The 14,843-nt window shown below is 57.4% G+C and overlaps 2 protein-coding genes across 4 annotated transcripts; one reads left to right on the top strand and one right to left on the bottom strand.

Annotated features, from left to right (window-relative positions):
- Window positions 1–2,474: 2,474 nt before the first annotated feature.
- On the bottom strand, window positions 2,475–4,846 carry LOC117007927 (nodal homolog). Its single transcript, XM_033081401.1, is given in 4 exon segments — window positions 2,475–3,260; window positions 3,354–4,108; window positions 4,499–4,589; window positions 4,591–4,846. Coding segments are annotated over 4 exon segments (1,203 nt in total). The 5' UTR covers window positions 4,795–4,846; the 3' UTR covers window positions 2,475–3,107.
- On the top strand, window positions 4,625–14,637 carry LOC117007912 (set1/Ash2 histone methyltransferase complex subunit ASH2). Of its 3 annotated transcripts, none has more exons than XM_033081377.1 (17): window positions 4,625–4,645; window positions 6,678–6,747; window positions 7,019–7,164; window positions 7,818–7,906; window positions 8,213–8,307; window positions 8,390–8,485; window positions 8,693–8,788; window positions 8,990–9,065; window positions 9,542–9,559; window positions 10,872–10,965; window positions 11,883–12,100; window positions 12,278–12,445; window positions 12,531–12,724; window positions 13,046–13,138; window positions 13,260–13,358; window positions 13,660–13,719; window positions 14,105–14,637. In XM_033081377.1, the coding sequence occupies exons 2-17, from the start codon at window positions 6,691–6,693 to the stop codon at window positions 14,210–14,212; spliced, it is 1,707 nt and encodes a 568-aa protein (XP_032937268.1). In that variant the 5' UTR covers window positions 4,625–4,645; window positions 6,678–6,690; the 3' UTR covers window positions 14,213–14,637. The 3 variants fall into 3 exon arrangements, with proteins under 3 accessions (XP_032937268.1, XP_032937267.1, XP_032937269.1); XM_033081376.1 differs by lacking the exon at window positions 4,625–4,645 and adding an exon at window positions 5,759–5,821; XM_033081378.1 differs by lacking the exons at window positions 4,625–4,645; window positions 9,542–9,559 and adding an exon at window positions 5,759–5,821.
- Window positions 14,638–14,843: the final 206 nt, after the last annotated feature.

Here is a 14,843-nt window from a genome sequence, read left to right as displayed (position 1 = left end):
TGAGCCCTTAAACCTTTTCACCCTGCTGTGGGACCAAGTGGTCTCAGCATCCCCTTGCCCTGGTCCTTCACCCTTCACTCCCTCCCTCACATCCCCAGCTGCTGCATCCCTCACCCAGACAGTTTTGGATCCACCTCCCACATGTTTGCAGCTCTCCAAGCTTGCCTTGCAGGAGCAGCTCAGCGTTCCAGGGCACATCCCTGCATCCCCAGGGTCTGTTCCTCACCAACACTTGCACTCCCAGGCTGAGGAGCCCCTTTAGCACGGGCTGAGCCCAGTTGTGCACAGTGGGAGGGAGGGAGCAGTCGTGGGTGGCTGAGGCACAGCTGGGATGCTCCGGGGAGGTCCAGGGACAAGTTGGCTTTGCCGTTGCATTTCCCATCCCTGCCCCTTTTTGTCTCAAGCACACCCGGTGTCCCTGTGTCCTACCCCATGTCCCTGTGCCCTGCTCTGTGTCCCAGCCACGGGACAAACGCCACCTGCCCGGCCCAGCTGGTGCTCTAATGCACCATTTGTACAAATCTCACCCTCGGCCTGGGATAAAACCCCTCCGTGTGTTTGTTCTCGCTTTTCCCCTTTTTGTGTGTCCAAAGCAATCCGTGCCTGAGTCCCGCCTGGCCAAGCCAGCCCTTCCCAGAGCAGGACCTGCCAGCTCCCCCCAGGCCTGGATGCTGAAGGGCTGGGGCTGTGCCCTCGCTTTATTGTGCTGCGTGTCTGGGCTCCCTGTGTCCCCAGCCGATGTAGATTGGGGCAGGAGCAGGACCATAGTCCTCCCTGCTCACTTCAGGTCCCTCCTTTAAAACCCGAGCCTGGCAGAGCTCGGCTCGCCAGCAGATCCTTGCCTAAACCCGACTTTATTGTCATTGTCCACACTTTGATGTTTTCCTTACAGCCCTGGAATCCCAGCCTTTATTTTTCCTCCCTGCTCTTCCCAGGGAAGGGCTGCTGCCTCCCCCTGCCCCGACACCACTTTTGAACCCTCTGCAGGATTGCAGGCAGGCGTGAGGAGGGGCAGAGATGGCAGAGATACAGCACCCGGGGACGGGGCAGAAAACCTTTGCTTCGGAGCCGTTTGTGAGCAGGAGCAGCGAAACCCTGGAGAAAGAGGCGAAAGAATGTGATTTTCCATCACCCAGAGCACAGAGAGAGCGCAGGTTCCTGCCTTGCCTCCTGCCGGGGGTCAGCCCCGCGCCCCCGGCCCACCCTTGACAGCTCCTGCAAATGACCCTCTAATGACGGGATGGTCCCGGTGTGAAAGCGGCCCCGGGAGGGTCTGCTGGGGCGGGGGAGCACCAGACACGCTTTGTTTATCCGCCGGCCGGGATGTGGATTGCGGATAATCAGCCTGGGCTGGGATGTGGATTGGGGGCTGCTGCTCCCAGGAGGGGCGGGGTAGGGGTGGCCCTGTCCCTGTCCCTGTCCCGAGCAGCCACCAGGGCCACCCGCAGGGGTGTCCCGCCCGTCCCCTCTGCTGCGCGGGGCCACCAACGGGTCTCCACGCGTGTTGTGTCCCCGTCCGTGGGGACAGCTCTCAGCCTGGGGCTCCCGGAGCCACGGCCGGGGCTGCCGCGGGGACAGTTGGGTCAGTCCCGGGGGGGACAGCTCGGTCAGTCCTGGGGGGACAGCTCGGTCAGTCCCGGGGACAGCTCGGTCAGTCCCAGGGGGACAGCTCGGTCAGTCCCAGGGACAGTTCGGTCAGTCCCGGGGACAGCTCGGTCAGTCCCGCGGGGACAGCTCGGTCAGTCCCAGGAGGACAGTTCAGTCAATCCCGGGGGGACAGCTCGGTCAGTCCCGGGGTGACAGTTCAGTCAGTCCCGGGGGGACAGATCGGTCAGTCCCAGGGGGGACAGCTCGGTCAGTCCCGGGGGGGACAGTTCGGTCAGTCCCGGGGGAATAGTTCGGTCAGTCCGGGGTCCGATCCTCGCTGTCCCTCCCCGGGGCTGCCTTGCAGGAGGACACGGTCACCTCAGGGCACTCGGGAGCCCGAGCATCGCCCCCAGCCCCATCACCTCTCCGGACGGGTGACCCAGAGGAGCTGCCTGCACCACACTCGTACAGGGCACGCGCCTTCCCTTATCTCCGAGGGGTAAATAAGGGAGGAAAATCCCTTTGGCTCCCCCTTCCACGCCTGCAGGTGCTTCCCTTGCTCTTGAGCAACCTCTCATCATGGTGGGAACAGCTTCGTCCTTATCTCACGGGAGCTTTGGAGCATCTTTTGCACTGTTGGAGGGACCCCCCTTGCTCTGGTGGTTTCAGGAGCAGCCAGAGCCCACCTGCACCCGGAGCAGCTGCAGCCAGAGCAGGGAGGAGCTCTGGGTGCAACAGATGGGACACAGAAGGGGACACTCACACCCCGGCAGACACTCAACAGCAAGAATAGGCAGAATGCAATGGGCATTTTTAATATATATAATTTATTGATGAATTGTACAGCTGTGACCTTTTCGCTACCACCCCCCAGCGAGGGGGAAAAGGCTTGAGCAGAGCTGTGGTTACTTGTTTGTAACTACTGCCCACCTGGATCTGCCAGCTGGGGCTCTGGACATTGGGTAATACATTCACTTGTCTGAGTTGTAATAGAAATCTGATAGTTTTAATAGAAATATAATAGAATTCTTAGGAGAAATGCCTAAACCCCAGTGTGGATTGAAAATCCCAGTGGTGTGGATGCTCAGCATGACCAGACACTGGAGCTGCAGGGTGCTGTTGTCCCTGGTGATTCCCATGGCTGGGAAAAGCAGCATTTCCTGAGCTGTGTGGTGGCAGGGAGCGATGCTGCTGTGCCCCCGCAGTGCTGCACCTCACTCCTGCCTCTGTCCCAGACACAGCAGCTCCTTGGTGAGCACAGCACGGGGCACCCAGCACTCCAGAGCTGCCCCTGGTGCCACAGCGAGGTGGCTGGTGGCCTTTTCCACGTGGAGCCTGGATCCAGCCAGGCGCTGTGGCCGTGCAGTGCTCTTGGGCACCAACTCCTCCCCAGGTCCAGCCGGGGCTGTGCCAACCCACAGGGCTCCAGAGCCGCCCTGGTCTGTGCAGTGCTCGTGGCTTGGGTCCTTGGGGCGCTTCTGGGCAGAGATGTGCACCTTCCTAGCAGTGGCAGGGTGGCCTCAGTTGCAGCCACACTCCTCGATGATCATGTCCTCGTGGTGTCTGATGACGATCTCACCCTTCTCGTAGTAGAGCATGGAGAGGGGGCTCATCTTGACTGGGGAGCAGGCGGGACACGGCACCAGGTTGGGCTTGTAGAGCCGCAGCAAACTCTGTGGGAGACACGGGAAGGGCAGAACACGCCCCTGCTGCGGGCAGGGCTGGGCTGTGGGGGCGCGGGGGTGCAGGGACAGGACCCCTCTTACCTGGATGTAGGCGTGGTTGGTGGGCTTGAAGGACTCGTCCACGGGCGAGGGGCACAGCCCTTCGCAGCGGTACGCGTTGTACTTCTTGGGGTACACGATCCAGCTGCCCCAGCCCGTCTGCTCGAAATCCACCACCATGTCCACCCTCCTGCACAGAGCCCTGCCCTGCTGCTCCCGGGGCACGGCCTCGCTCGCTTTGATCCTCTGCTTCTCCATCCTGTTCCTGCGCTGCCGGCGCGGCCCCGCGCCCTGCGAGCCGCTGTCCCGCATGATGTACTTGGAGGTCTCCGCTGTCCTGATGAGGCTGTGCTCTCCTGGAGACTTGTCCTTGGAGAAGACGAGCAGCAGGACTCTGTCTGCCGCGTCCTGGGGCAGGGCTGGGTCCCCGTGGCCGGGGGTGGCCGGGGCAACCGAGCCACTCACGTCCCACTGCGCCCTTCCCGTGTCACTGGCGTGCCCAGGGACCACGGCTTGGTGCAGCCAGGACCGCATCAGGTTGGTGACCTCAAAGACTTTCCAGGAAGCCTGGGTGGCAGCGGGGCTGCCGGCCACGGTGCCCAGGAAGAGCTGATGGGCGCAGGTCGCATCTCCCCGGCACCTGCTCCTCTGGCTGTGGTAGATGTCCAGGGACACGTTGTGGGCACGGGAGAGGCCGGGCAGGCGGACACGGAGCTGAGCCAGACTCACCTCCTGGCTGCTGGACAGGGACGACATGTCGAAGGAGAGCGCCCAGTGGGAGCCGTTCTGCTGCGAGCCTGAAAGCCAAGGGCACGGTGAGGGGACGTGGGCCAGGGGTGCCAGAGCTGGGGGGGACGGGGAACCATCCCTGCCCTGGGAGCCCGAGGGTCGGGAGAAAGCAGCTGGGTCCCCCCGAGAGCCAGCGAGAGCCTCAGGCAGGGTTGGTCCTGGGAATAGGGATGCCCGGGACAGTGGGGATCGCAGGACAGGGATGCGTGGGGACAATTCGGGTCCCGGGGACGGTTCTGATCCCGGGGGCGGGATTTCCCGGGAACCATAAGGGACAGTGCTGGTTCTGGGGCCGGTTCTGGGAATAGTGCGGGTTCCAGGACAAGGATGCTCGGGGACGCTGTGAGCCGCGGGGACCGTGCCGGTCCCAGGACAGGGATGCCCGCGGCCCCACTCACCGTGCGGGGAGAGGCTCAGAGCGGCGGCGGCGGCGGCGCGGAGCGGGGGGCGGGCGGGAGGGGCGCGGAGCAGCTGCAGCATCAGCGGGGGGACAGCGCGGAGGGACGCGGATGGGAGCCCGGCTGGGGGCTCCGGTCGGTGCCCAGGTGAGTGCCCGGGTGGATACTCCGGTCGGTGCCCGGGTCGGTGCTCCTGTCGGTGCCCAGGTGAGTGCCCGGGTCGGAGCGCAGTCCTGGCAGAGCAGGGTTAGGGCGCAGAGCGCCAGCGCGGGCACGGAGCGGAGCGGGACCCGCATGTCTGCCCGGGCCACCCGCAGCCGCCCTATTTGTACAGCGGCCCCGAGCGCCGCCCCGGGCGGCCCCGGCACCCCCCTCCCCGAAAGCCCCCTCCCCTCATCTCCCCATCCCTCTTCCCATTCCTCCGTTCCTATCTCTGCCCTCCCTCCCCTCCACCCCCATCTACCCCCTGGCCATCCCTCCCCGTTTCCATTGCCCTCTCCTCCCGCCCTACTCTCTCTCCCTCTCCCCATCTCCCCATCCTTCCCCCGCTGCCTCCAGCCTTATCCATCATTCCATCCATCATCCATCCCTGCCTCATCCCTGCATTCCTCCAGTTCCTCTCTTCCTCCCCGTCCCTCCGTCTTTCCCTCCGTCCCTCCTGCGCTCTTCCCCACCACCATCCCTCTCTCCCTCCCTTCTTGTGGCGGGGGCTGAGGGCGGCCACCCCCGCCCTGCGCCAGGCTCTGCTGTCCCCAGACCCCGTGGGGACAGCCTGGGGCTGCTGGGGACGGGTGACCCAGGCACATCCCACCCCAGTGAGTCCTGCCCTGTTCCTTGGAGAAGGGAGCAGGGCCTGGGGCACCCGTGGACCCCAATCTCTTTGCGGTGGGGGCTCCAACGGGGGTCCCTCCACCGCCAGCCTCCCAGAGAGGTGACACTCGTCCTTCCCGGGGGGAAACGCGCTCAGTCCTCCCGCGGGGCACCGGGAACCTGGGACCTGCTCCCGGTTTGTTCCCCCGCTGTCAACCCCGCACCCCGCGGCCAGGCTGCGGCGGTGTGACGTCACGGCTGTGCGGTGTGACGTCACGCCCGCCCGCGCCGTGCTCCCGGCGGCCGCCGGCAGGGGGCGCGCTCGGCCGCGGCGGGGCCCCCCCCATCGCCCCTTAGGGCGCTGAGTCTCGCGAGATCCGCGCGCCTCTCGCGGGAACGCGCGAACATGGCGGCGGCAGCGGCGGCCGAGGGCGCCGAGCCCCCCCCGGAGCCGCCCCCGGCCCCGGAGCCCCCGGCCCCGCCAGAGCCGCCCGCCACCGACGCCGAGAGCGGGTATGTGCCTCCCTGCGCGGGCCCGAGGGATTCCCCGCACCGTAAGGGCTCTGCGGGACCTGCCCCGTTACCATGGGAACGGGGATGGGGGTGCCGGCCCTGCCCACGCGAGACCGGGGTCCCTCGGTGTCCGCGCCAGGCCCCGCGTCCCGGCCGTGTCCTGGCTGTGCCCCTCGGGTCCTGACTGTTCCTCTCGGGTCCTGGCTGTGCCCCCCGGGTCCTGGCTGTGCCCCTCGGGTCCTGGTTGTGTCCCCCGCGTCCCGACCGTGCCCCTCGGGTCCTGACTGTTCCTCTCGCGTCCTGGCTGTGCCCCTCGGGTCCTGGCTGTGCCCCTCGGGTCCTGGCTGTGCTTCTCGGGTCCTGGCTGTGCCCCTCGGGTCCTGGCTGTGCTTCTCGGGTCCTGGCTGTGCCCCTCGGGTCCTGGCTGTGCCCCCCGGATGCCGGCCGTGCCCTCCAGGTCCTGGCTGTGTCCCCCGCGTCCCGACCGTGCCCCTCGGGTCCTGGCTGTGTCCCCCGGGTCCTGGCTGTGTCCCCCGGGTCCCAGCCGTGCCTCTCGGGTCCTGGCTGTGCCCCCCGGGTCCTGACTGTGCCCCTCGGGTCCTGGCTGTGCCCCTCGGGTCCTGGCTGTGTCCCCCGCGTCCTGGCTGTTCCTCTCGGGTCCTGGCTGTGCCCCTCGGGTCCTGACTGTTCCTCTCGGGTCCTGGCTGTGCCTCTCTGGTCCCAGCCGTGCCCCCTGGGTTCCAGCCGTGCCCCCCGGGTTCCAGCCGTGCCCCTGGGTCCCAGCCGTGCCTCTCTGGTCCCAGCCGTGCCCCTGTCCGCGGGGGCTGCCCTCTGACTGATCTCTGTGCCCTGGCAGGGCGGACGCCGCCATGGTCGATGTCAGCGCGGCCCTGGAGACCGAGTCTGCCAACGGGAAGGAGCCCCTGGTAGGTGCTGTGGGCAGGGAGAGCTTGGTTCAGCCCAAGGGGAGCATCCTTTAGGGCCAGCGCTGCTTCCTTAAAGTGTTATTTTGGAAGTTAAACCTTCATCCGTGTGGCTCATCCTCACAAGCTGAGCATACAAAGCAGCTGCAGCGTGGCTGTGGATTAGAGGAAAGGATTTATTCCCTCTAAAATCCCTGCGTGGCAGATTCCTGCCCAATGCCCCTGTGCTGCCTGCCTGGGCACTCTTTGATTCGTGGCCCTGCTCCTGTTGCAGGATGCTGCTGGGGATGGTGCTGAGGCCATGGATGTGCAGGGGGGCTCGGGGGACGAGGAGAACACGCGGCAGCTGGGCGAGATCGAGCTGCAGTGTGGGATCTGCACCAAGTGGTTCACAGCTGACACCTTCGGCATCGACACCACGTACGTGATGTGATGGCCAGCACGGGGCTCTGCTGGCACAGCTGGAGTGTTTGGAGTCTGAGTTCCCAAGGACCTGTCCATGTCCTTGGACACTGGGGTGTTGTGTAAATAAAGCTTTGTCCGTGATAAAAACACCTCCAGGAAATACCACTGGGCCTGTAAGATGTTTGTGGTTTTAGAGAGAGAAGGAATAACTGGGTTTTAACCTGGAATGATTAGCTTCTTAACCTAGTGTAGTAAAGAATAATTGATTTTCTTTCACTCCAGGAAGGACATTGAGGGGCTGGAGCATGTCCAGGGAAGGGAACAGAGCTGGAGAAGGATCTGGAGCTCCAGGAGGGGCTGAGGGAGCTGGGAAAGGGGCTCAGCCTGAGACTAGGAGGCTCAGGCAGGACCTTCTGGCTCTGCAGAACTCCCTGACAGGAGGGGACAGCCAGGGGGTCGGGCTCTGCTCCAGGGACAGGACAAAAGGAGGTGTCCAAGGAAGGGCTGGAGGTGGCACTCGGTGCTCTGGGCTGGGGACCAGGTGGGGATTGGGCACAGCTTGGATTTGATGGTCTCAGAGGTCCTTTCCAGCCTCAGAGATGCTGGGATTTTTAACCTGGTACAACAATTACACTGCACCCAGCCCTAACAGAGCTGCTTTTTCCTAGGTCCTGTCTGCCCTTCATGACCAACTACAGCTTCCACTGCAACGTGTGCCACCACAGCGGGAACACCTACTTCCTGAGGAAACAAGCAAGTGAGTTGGGACAGGCACCTCAGGAGATGTTCTGTGCAGTACCATCCTGGAGGGTTGCTCTTGTCTGAAGTTGGTGGGTAGGCTGTGCTGAGACTAATGGAAAACTACTCAAAATCCCATATTAACAACCATGTGTGGCTTCTTCTAAAAATATTTTGCTGCAGATCTGTGAAGGTGATGTAACTGCTTCAGTGAGGGCTGAGTCAGGACAGAATCTGGGAGGTTTTGCAGTGTCTTGGGTGATCACTGTGTACACTGATCTTCCCACCAGGTGTAATTGTAACCCTGGGGTGTTTTGTTCCTCAGATCTCAAGGAAATGTGCCTTAGTGCTCTGGCCAACCTGACGTGGCAGTCGAGGACACAGGATGAGCACCCCAAAACGATGTTCTCCAAGGATAAGGTCTGACTCTTTGGGAACCAAACCCATGTCAGTGATGGTGGCAGCGAGGAGGAGCTCACACAAATGTTTTCTGTTCTTGCAGGATATTATCCCATTTATTGACAAATACTGGGAGTGCATGACAACACGGCAGAGGCCTGGGAAAATGACTTGGCCCAATAATATTGTCAAAACCATGGTAAGAATTGAGGGTAAACTCACACATTTTGGGTTTCAGACATCATTGCGTGCTGAGGGCTGGGCTTGGAGCTACAGGGTAAAGATGCTGATGCTGCTTAGGCAGCTGATGTACCTAACACATATTACTGGAACTACTGGGATTTAAACCCTTGTTCATGAATTTACTATGATCCTACCGTGTGTAACTAAACCTCCTCTGTTTTAGTGCAAAGAAAGAGATGTGTTCCTGGTGAAAGAGCATCCAGACCCAGGCAGTAAAGACCCAGAGGAAGATTACCCCAAATTTGGGCTTCTAGACCAGGTATGTGCTGGGCACAGGAGGAAGGTGGGGAGCTCAGAGGGGGTGGGGATCCCTCTGGTGCTTTCTGCTCAGCCAAGGGGCAGATCTCTGCTCTGAGCTGTGTTGTGCCAGCAGTGGGTGGGAACCCCAGCTCCTGGAGTGCCCTGCTCAGGCTTGGGGTGTTCCCTTTGTGTGTGCAGCTGATTATTTGATCTCTTGCAGGATCTTGCCAATATTGGTCCAGCCTATGACAACCAGAAGCAGAACAATGCCGTGTCCACCAGTGGAAGCTTAAATGGCAAGTTCTTCCCTCAGGAGGGGTCTGGGTGTTTGGGACTGAGCTGCATTTCCCTCTGTGCAGTTAAACTGTTCTGTGAACTGAGCTTATGCTTATGCTCAGAACAGTCTTACTGTGCCTTTTTATAGAAAGATTAATCTCATATCTTGGGACGGTTCTGCCATTTCTTTACTGTGGCCAGATGAATCAAGATGCTCGCTGAAAGCTGAGCTTGTCACTTTGTTCCTAGAATGGTTTTAAATTATCTCCTTGAGTTACTCAGATTTCCTGTTTCCCATCTTTCTGAGGGTGCTATGGGTTTATATATTAACAATCTTGATTGAACACATCCCAGTAGTACAGACAGGAGGTATTTGGGTCTTTTAGAAGCAGGTTATAGATACCTCAGCTGTGTTGTTTCCATGTCATGCACTGGTTGTTTCTTGTTTCATTTCTGGGAGACTGACAAACGTGTGGTGCCACTTCTGTTCTTGCAGGTGGAGCCTCTCTGGGAGGTGAATATTTACCTTTCAGCTTCTAAAACTTAAGTATTGCTGTCTGCAAAGCTTTTCTTGCTCGATTCTCTTAGAAGCCAAAGTCAATCAAAAATGAAAGCGTGCCCTGATGTGATTGCAGTTGGACTTCAATACAAACCAGCAATTCCATTCTTTAATCTTAGTAGTTAGAAGCTTTTAATTGCCATATTCTGCCCTACTTGACTGGTTTAAAGATTTTGTTTATTTATTTTACTCTTATGTTCATTTTTATTCTGTATCAATTGACCTGATGTTGTCATTTTAATGCTTAAACAATTGGTCTGAAATTTCCAGCACCATGGTTTGGGCAAGTAATTGTTGAGAAAGTGGAGAGCCTGAATGTTTGTTTGCACAGAAATCAGTGAGTGCAGCTGGGTCAGGTCATGTTTGTGCAGAATATGGCATTCCCTGGATGGTTTGGATCCCTTACACTGTAAGGGAGTGCTGGTTAATGGAAGAGCTGACTGGATTTTTAGTTACACACCAATGTGGTTTGTGAAGGTGTTTATCTACAGTACATGAAATTCCCATGGTTTTCCTTATAAATGAGCAGTGATATCTTTGGAAATAGCAGGATGATAAAATGCCTGTATGATTTAATTTATTAAAACATGCTGACATTAGTTTGATTAAATTTGATGAGTAACTTTTCCTGACCTACTGTTTTATAACTGAGAATTGAGTTCAAACTGCTCAATCCTAGAACTGATTTCAGTAGTACTGAAGAGAAACACCTCTTGCTTTTCATTTTCTTCAACTTAGGTGTATTTTGCTTTATAGATGGAAATTGAGCATTGAGTGCTTATTGCTGGTTGGTGTCAGTGTTCCTCCAGCACAGGGTCACTGGGTTGTGGCTGTGCTGTAGGGTGGGTTTCTGCTGCTTCTGCAGAAACAGATTTGGAATCTCCATTAATGATGATAATAATAATAATAATAATAATAATAATAATGCTCCTGAAGTAGATCCCAGTGCTGCTACCTGTAAATCTTCTGATGAGAGAAAAGATTCTTAATTCTCACCTGAAAAGCTCAGATTGAGCTTAGTTTGCTGCTCAATCTCCTTTAGCTTCTGCTCCAAATTGAGACCCCTCAAAAGCTGAGGAGAAGGCACAGGAAAGCTGTGGACTTTGCTGTGCTCCTTGGCACTGAAGTCTGGTTCGCATCAGCTGTGGGCAGAGGCACCCGAGCCCACGAGCTGATGGTGGTTTGGCTGCTGTGCCCCTCTGTCCCTGGAGATTCCGTGGGGGTGTGTGGGTGAGGGCAGCTGCTGACCCCTGCTCTGTGTGCCCAGGGGGAATGGCTGCTGGGGGCAGCGGGAAGGGCCGAGGGGCCAAGCGCAAGCAGCAGGACGGAGGGACCACGGGCACGGCCAAGAAAACACGGAGGTGAGAGCAGGGAGGCAGGGATGGGCATGGGATGGGCATGGGATGGGCATGGGAATGGGAATGGACACTGGGATGGAGATGGGATGGAATGGTTGTGGGAATGGGCACTGGGATGGACATGGGGTGGACATGATTGTGGGAATGGACACTGGGATGGAGATGGGGTGGAATGGTTGTGGGAATGGGCACTGGGATGGGCATGGGTGTGGGAATGGGTGTGGGAATGGGCACTGGGATGGGCATTGGTGTGGGAATGGGCACTAGGATGGACATGGGTGTGGGAATGGGCACTGGAATGGACATCGGTGTGGGAATGGGTGTGGGAATGGACACTGGGATGGGCACTGGGATGGACATGGGTGTGGGAATGGACGCTGGGATGGACATGATTGTGGGAATGGGCACTGGGATGGACATGGGATGGACATATGGGCGCTGGGATGGGCATGGGATGGAGAGAGAGGGGTGTGGGAATGGGCACTGGGAGGGACATGGGTGTGGGAATGGATGCTGGGATGGACATGGGTGTGGGAATGGGAACTGGGATGGGCATGGGTGTGGGAATGGGAACTGGAATGGACATGGGATGGGCATGGGTGTGGGAATGGATACTGGGATGGACATGGGTGTGGGAATGGGTGTGGGAATGGGCAGAGGCATGGACACAGGATGGATGCACGGATGGGCACGGGGTGCACACATGGATGTGGGGATGGGTGCCAGTCAGGGACAGTGACATTTGTGCACTAAGCTGCCTCCCAGCTGTCTCTGCCCCGCTGGGTGCCTGGGTCACTCCAGACCCTGTGATGTCACTGATGAGGAGTGTGCAGCCCCTGAGCACAGGGACAGCTCTGCAGGGGTGTCCTGGGGTGATGTGGCAGCACCTGGAGGTGCAGTGTGGGGTTTCTGTGTTGCAGTGACCCGCTGTTCTCGGCTCAGCGCCTGCCCCCCCACGGGTACCCTCTGGAGCACCCCTTCAACAAGGACGGCTATCGCTACATCCTGGCCGAGCCCGACCCCCACGCTCCCGACCCAGAAAAGCTGGAGCTGGACTGCTGGGCAGGAAAACCGATTCCTGGGGATCTGTACAGAGCCTGCCTGTATGAACGAGTGCTGCTGGCGCTGCATGACCGAGGTACTGAGCTCGTTAACCTGTGCAGTTCGTGTTTCCTTACAGAGGCACCTCGGTAACCTCGTTACCACTCAACATGTGCCATGTGCTGCTGCTCTCAGAGCTGCAGAGCTTAAATCCACCTCTACCTTTTGACACCACGCTAAAAACCCCAAGTAAGTGCTCTGTGCTCCCCTGCAGCTCCCCAGCTGAAGATCTCTGACGACAGACTGACTGTTGTTGGTGAGAAGGGCTATTCCATGGTGCGAGCCTCGCACGGCGTGCGCAAGGGGGCCTGGTACTTCGAAATCTCCATGGATGAGATGCCTCCAGACACAGCTGCCAGATTAGGCTGGTCACAGCCCTTGGGTAAGTCATTTCACAGAACATTTCTTAGCTGCACATTTCTCCTGCTGCACTCCCTGTGTTCACCATGAAGCGTTTGTTTTGGCAGGGAACCTCCAGGCCCCTCTGGGATATGACAAGTTCAGTTACTCGTGGCGCAGCAAGAAGGGAACCAAGTTCCACCAGTCCATAGGGAAACATTATTCCTCTGGCTATGGACAGGGAGATGTCCTGGGCTTTTACATCAACCTTCCAGAGGATACTGAGACGGCCAAATCCCTGCCTGACACCTACAAAGACAAGGTGAGGTTCAGGTTCACTGTTGGATTAAGCACTGGCAGGTGGAAAACTGGAAAATGAGTTGCTGTGGCCTCACTCGTGCCCCTTTCCGTGTATCCTTCCCATCCTGCCTCTGTGGTTCGTGGGGGAGAGGCCCAAAGCAAAATCCTCCTGGATGGGATTGCCCACATCCCTTTCACCTTCCCCTCCTGGCTCTCGCATCTCTGAGCTGTGGGAATCTCTGCTCACAGGTACCTGACATCAGGCACACCTGGCCCTGAGCAGGGCAGGTGGCAGGTGACAATTTTTCGGGCTTGTCCCTGACATTGTTTGCTGCTGTTTCAGGCTTTGATCAAATTCAAAAGCTACTTGTACTTTGAAGAGAAGGATTTTGTGGACAAAGCAGAGAAGAGCCTAAAGCAAGCCCCTGGAAGCCAGGTGAGTTGTTGCTGTCACTTCAGCACGTGCCTGGCCTGAGGGGAAGGGAGCAGGGATTAATCTTGTTGGGGTTGCTGTGTCCTGGCAGCCACCATCAGTGGGAAATCCCTTCATTTTTCAGATCATATTCTTCAAGAATGGTGTCAGCCAAGGAGTTGCCTTTCAGGACATCTTTGAGGGGGTTTATTTTCCTGCCATTTCTCTGTACAAAGGCTGCACGGTGAGCAAGGGGTCTTTGAAAGGGAATTCCTAATCCAACAGTTTCAGTAATGCACAAAGTGTGGGAACTGGGAGTGTGCCAAGTGAAAAGGAAAGATGGGAATCATTTTAGTGACTCTGGAGCAACCTTGCTGTTCACATGTGTAATGAAATTATCAAACTGCTGAAGTAACATCAGCAGTGTCTGTTCCTGTGGGCTTGCACAGGATGTGGGGCTCAGGAGTAGGAAGGGATGAGAACAGAGGACTAAAGAAATTTTCCTGGATTCTCAGATTTATTGGAAATAAATGTATGTTCCACAGGTTTCTATAAACTTTGGGCCATATTTCAAGTATCCACCAAGAGACATCACTTACCATCCTGTAAGTAAAACTGAAACTTCTCCCCCCATTTGAGAGCCTCATTGTTTAAATCAAAGATGTTCTGGTGTGATTCATACCACACCTGTACCTGTCCTTCAGTCTCAGTGCCTGGTTAGTGTAGCCAAAAGGATTGTGTTTAAAAATACGTGAGGACAGGTATCCAAATAAATCAGTGAGTTTTAATTAAATTATAGGTGCTGTTACCTTGTTCCTCTTGACAGACTGTTGCCTGTGTTGACCTCATTTGTCAGTAAAGGGGTGGAATTGTTGTTCTAGGAAACACTTGGAGTTTCCCCCCTGTCATTACTGTTTTGACGAGGGAAACAACCCTGGCTGTGTGGTCACTCCTTGTGCAGGAGTGGAGCTGACTGTGCTTCCCTTGCAGATGAGTGACATGGGCTGGGGGGCCGTGGTGGAGCACACGCTGGCTGACGTCCTGTACCACGTGGAGACAGAGGTGGATGGCAGGAGGAGCCCCCCCTGGGAGCCATAACCCCAACAGCGTGCATTTATGGCAGAGGAGCATCCATCTCACCCCTCTCACACAGCCAAGGAGCCAACAGGCCCTGCTGCAGCCCTGGCTGGCAGGTGTTGTGTGTGTGTGTGTGTGTTCACACTCCCCCCCCCGAGAGGCTCTTCTGGGCTGGTCTGTGCTAATCTGGGAGCCCCCAGGACCATTAGGGTGTCACTCCTGGAGAGCAACCGGGCTGTAGCTGGAGCTGCCAGGTGTGGGTGCAGTGACCCCTGTGCTCAGGTGTGTTTGGCTGATGGTGACAACAGCTCCCAGCCAGGACGGCTCTGTTGGAACGACTCGGCTGCATGTAAGACTGAAATTTGGGCTTCTGTCCAAACTGTATTTTTTTCCCCCCACAGACTGGAAACCAGTTTTAAAAATAAAGGCTTTAACTCTTTCTTTTATTTTTTTTGTCTTGTGAGTTATTACAAGTAACATTTAAACTCAAAGTAGCTACACTTGAGCCGAAGATCTCCTGTGCACAGGAGTTGCATGGGGCCTCCTGCTAATGATCATCATTGCAGAGCTTTGGATGAATAAATAATTTGACATTTCTTATGTGTTGGTATGAGAAAAAATAAATTAGACCTGCTTTCAGGGGGAAAGGAAA

This window comes from Catharus ustulatus, chromosome 27 (assembly GCF_009819885.2).
Source record: "Catharus ustulatus isolate bCatUst1 chromosome 27, bCatUst1.pri.v2, whole genome shotgun sequence".
Taxonomy (NCBI): Eukaryota; Metazoa; Chordata; class Aves; order Passeriformes; family Turdidae; genus Catharus; species Catharus ustulatus.
This window is presented reverse-complemented; position numbering and strand designations above follow the sequence as displayed.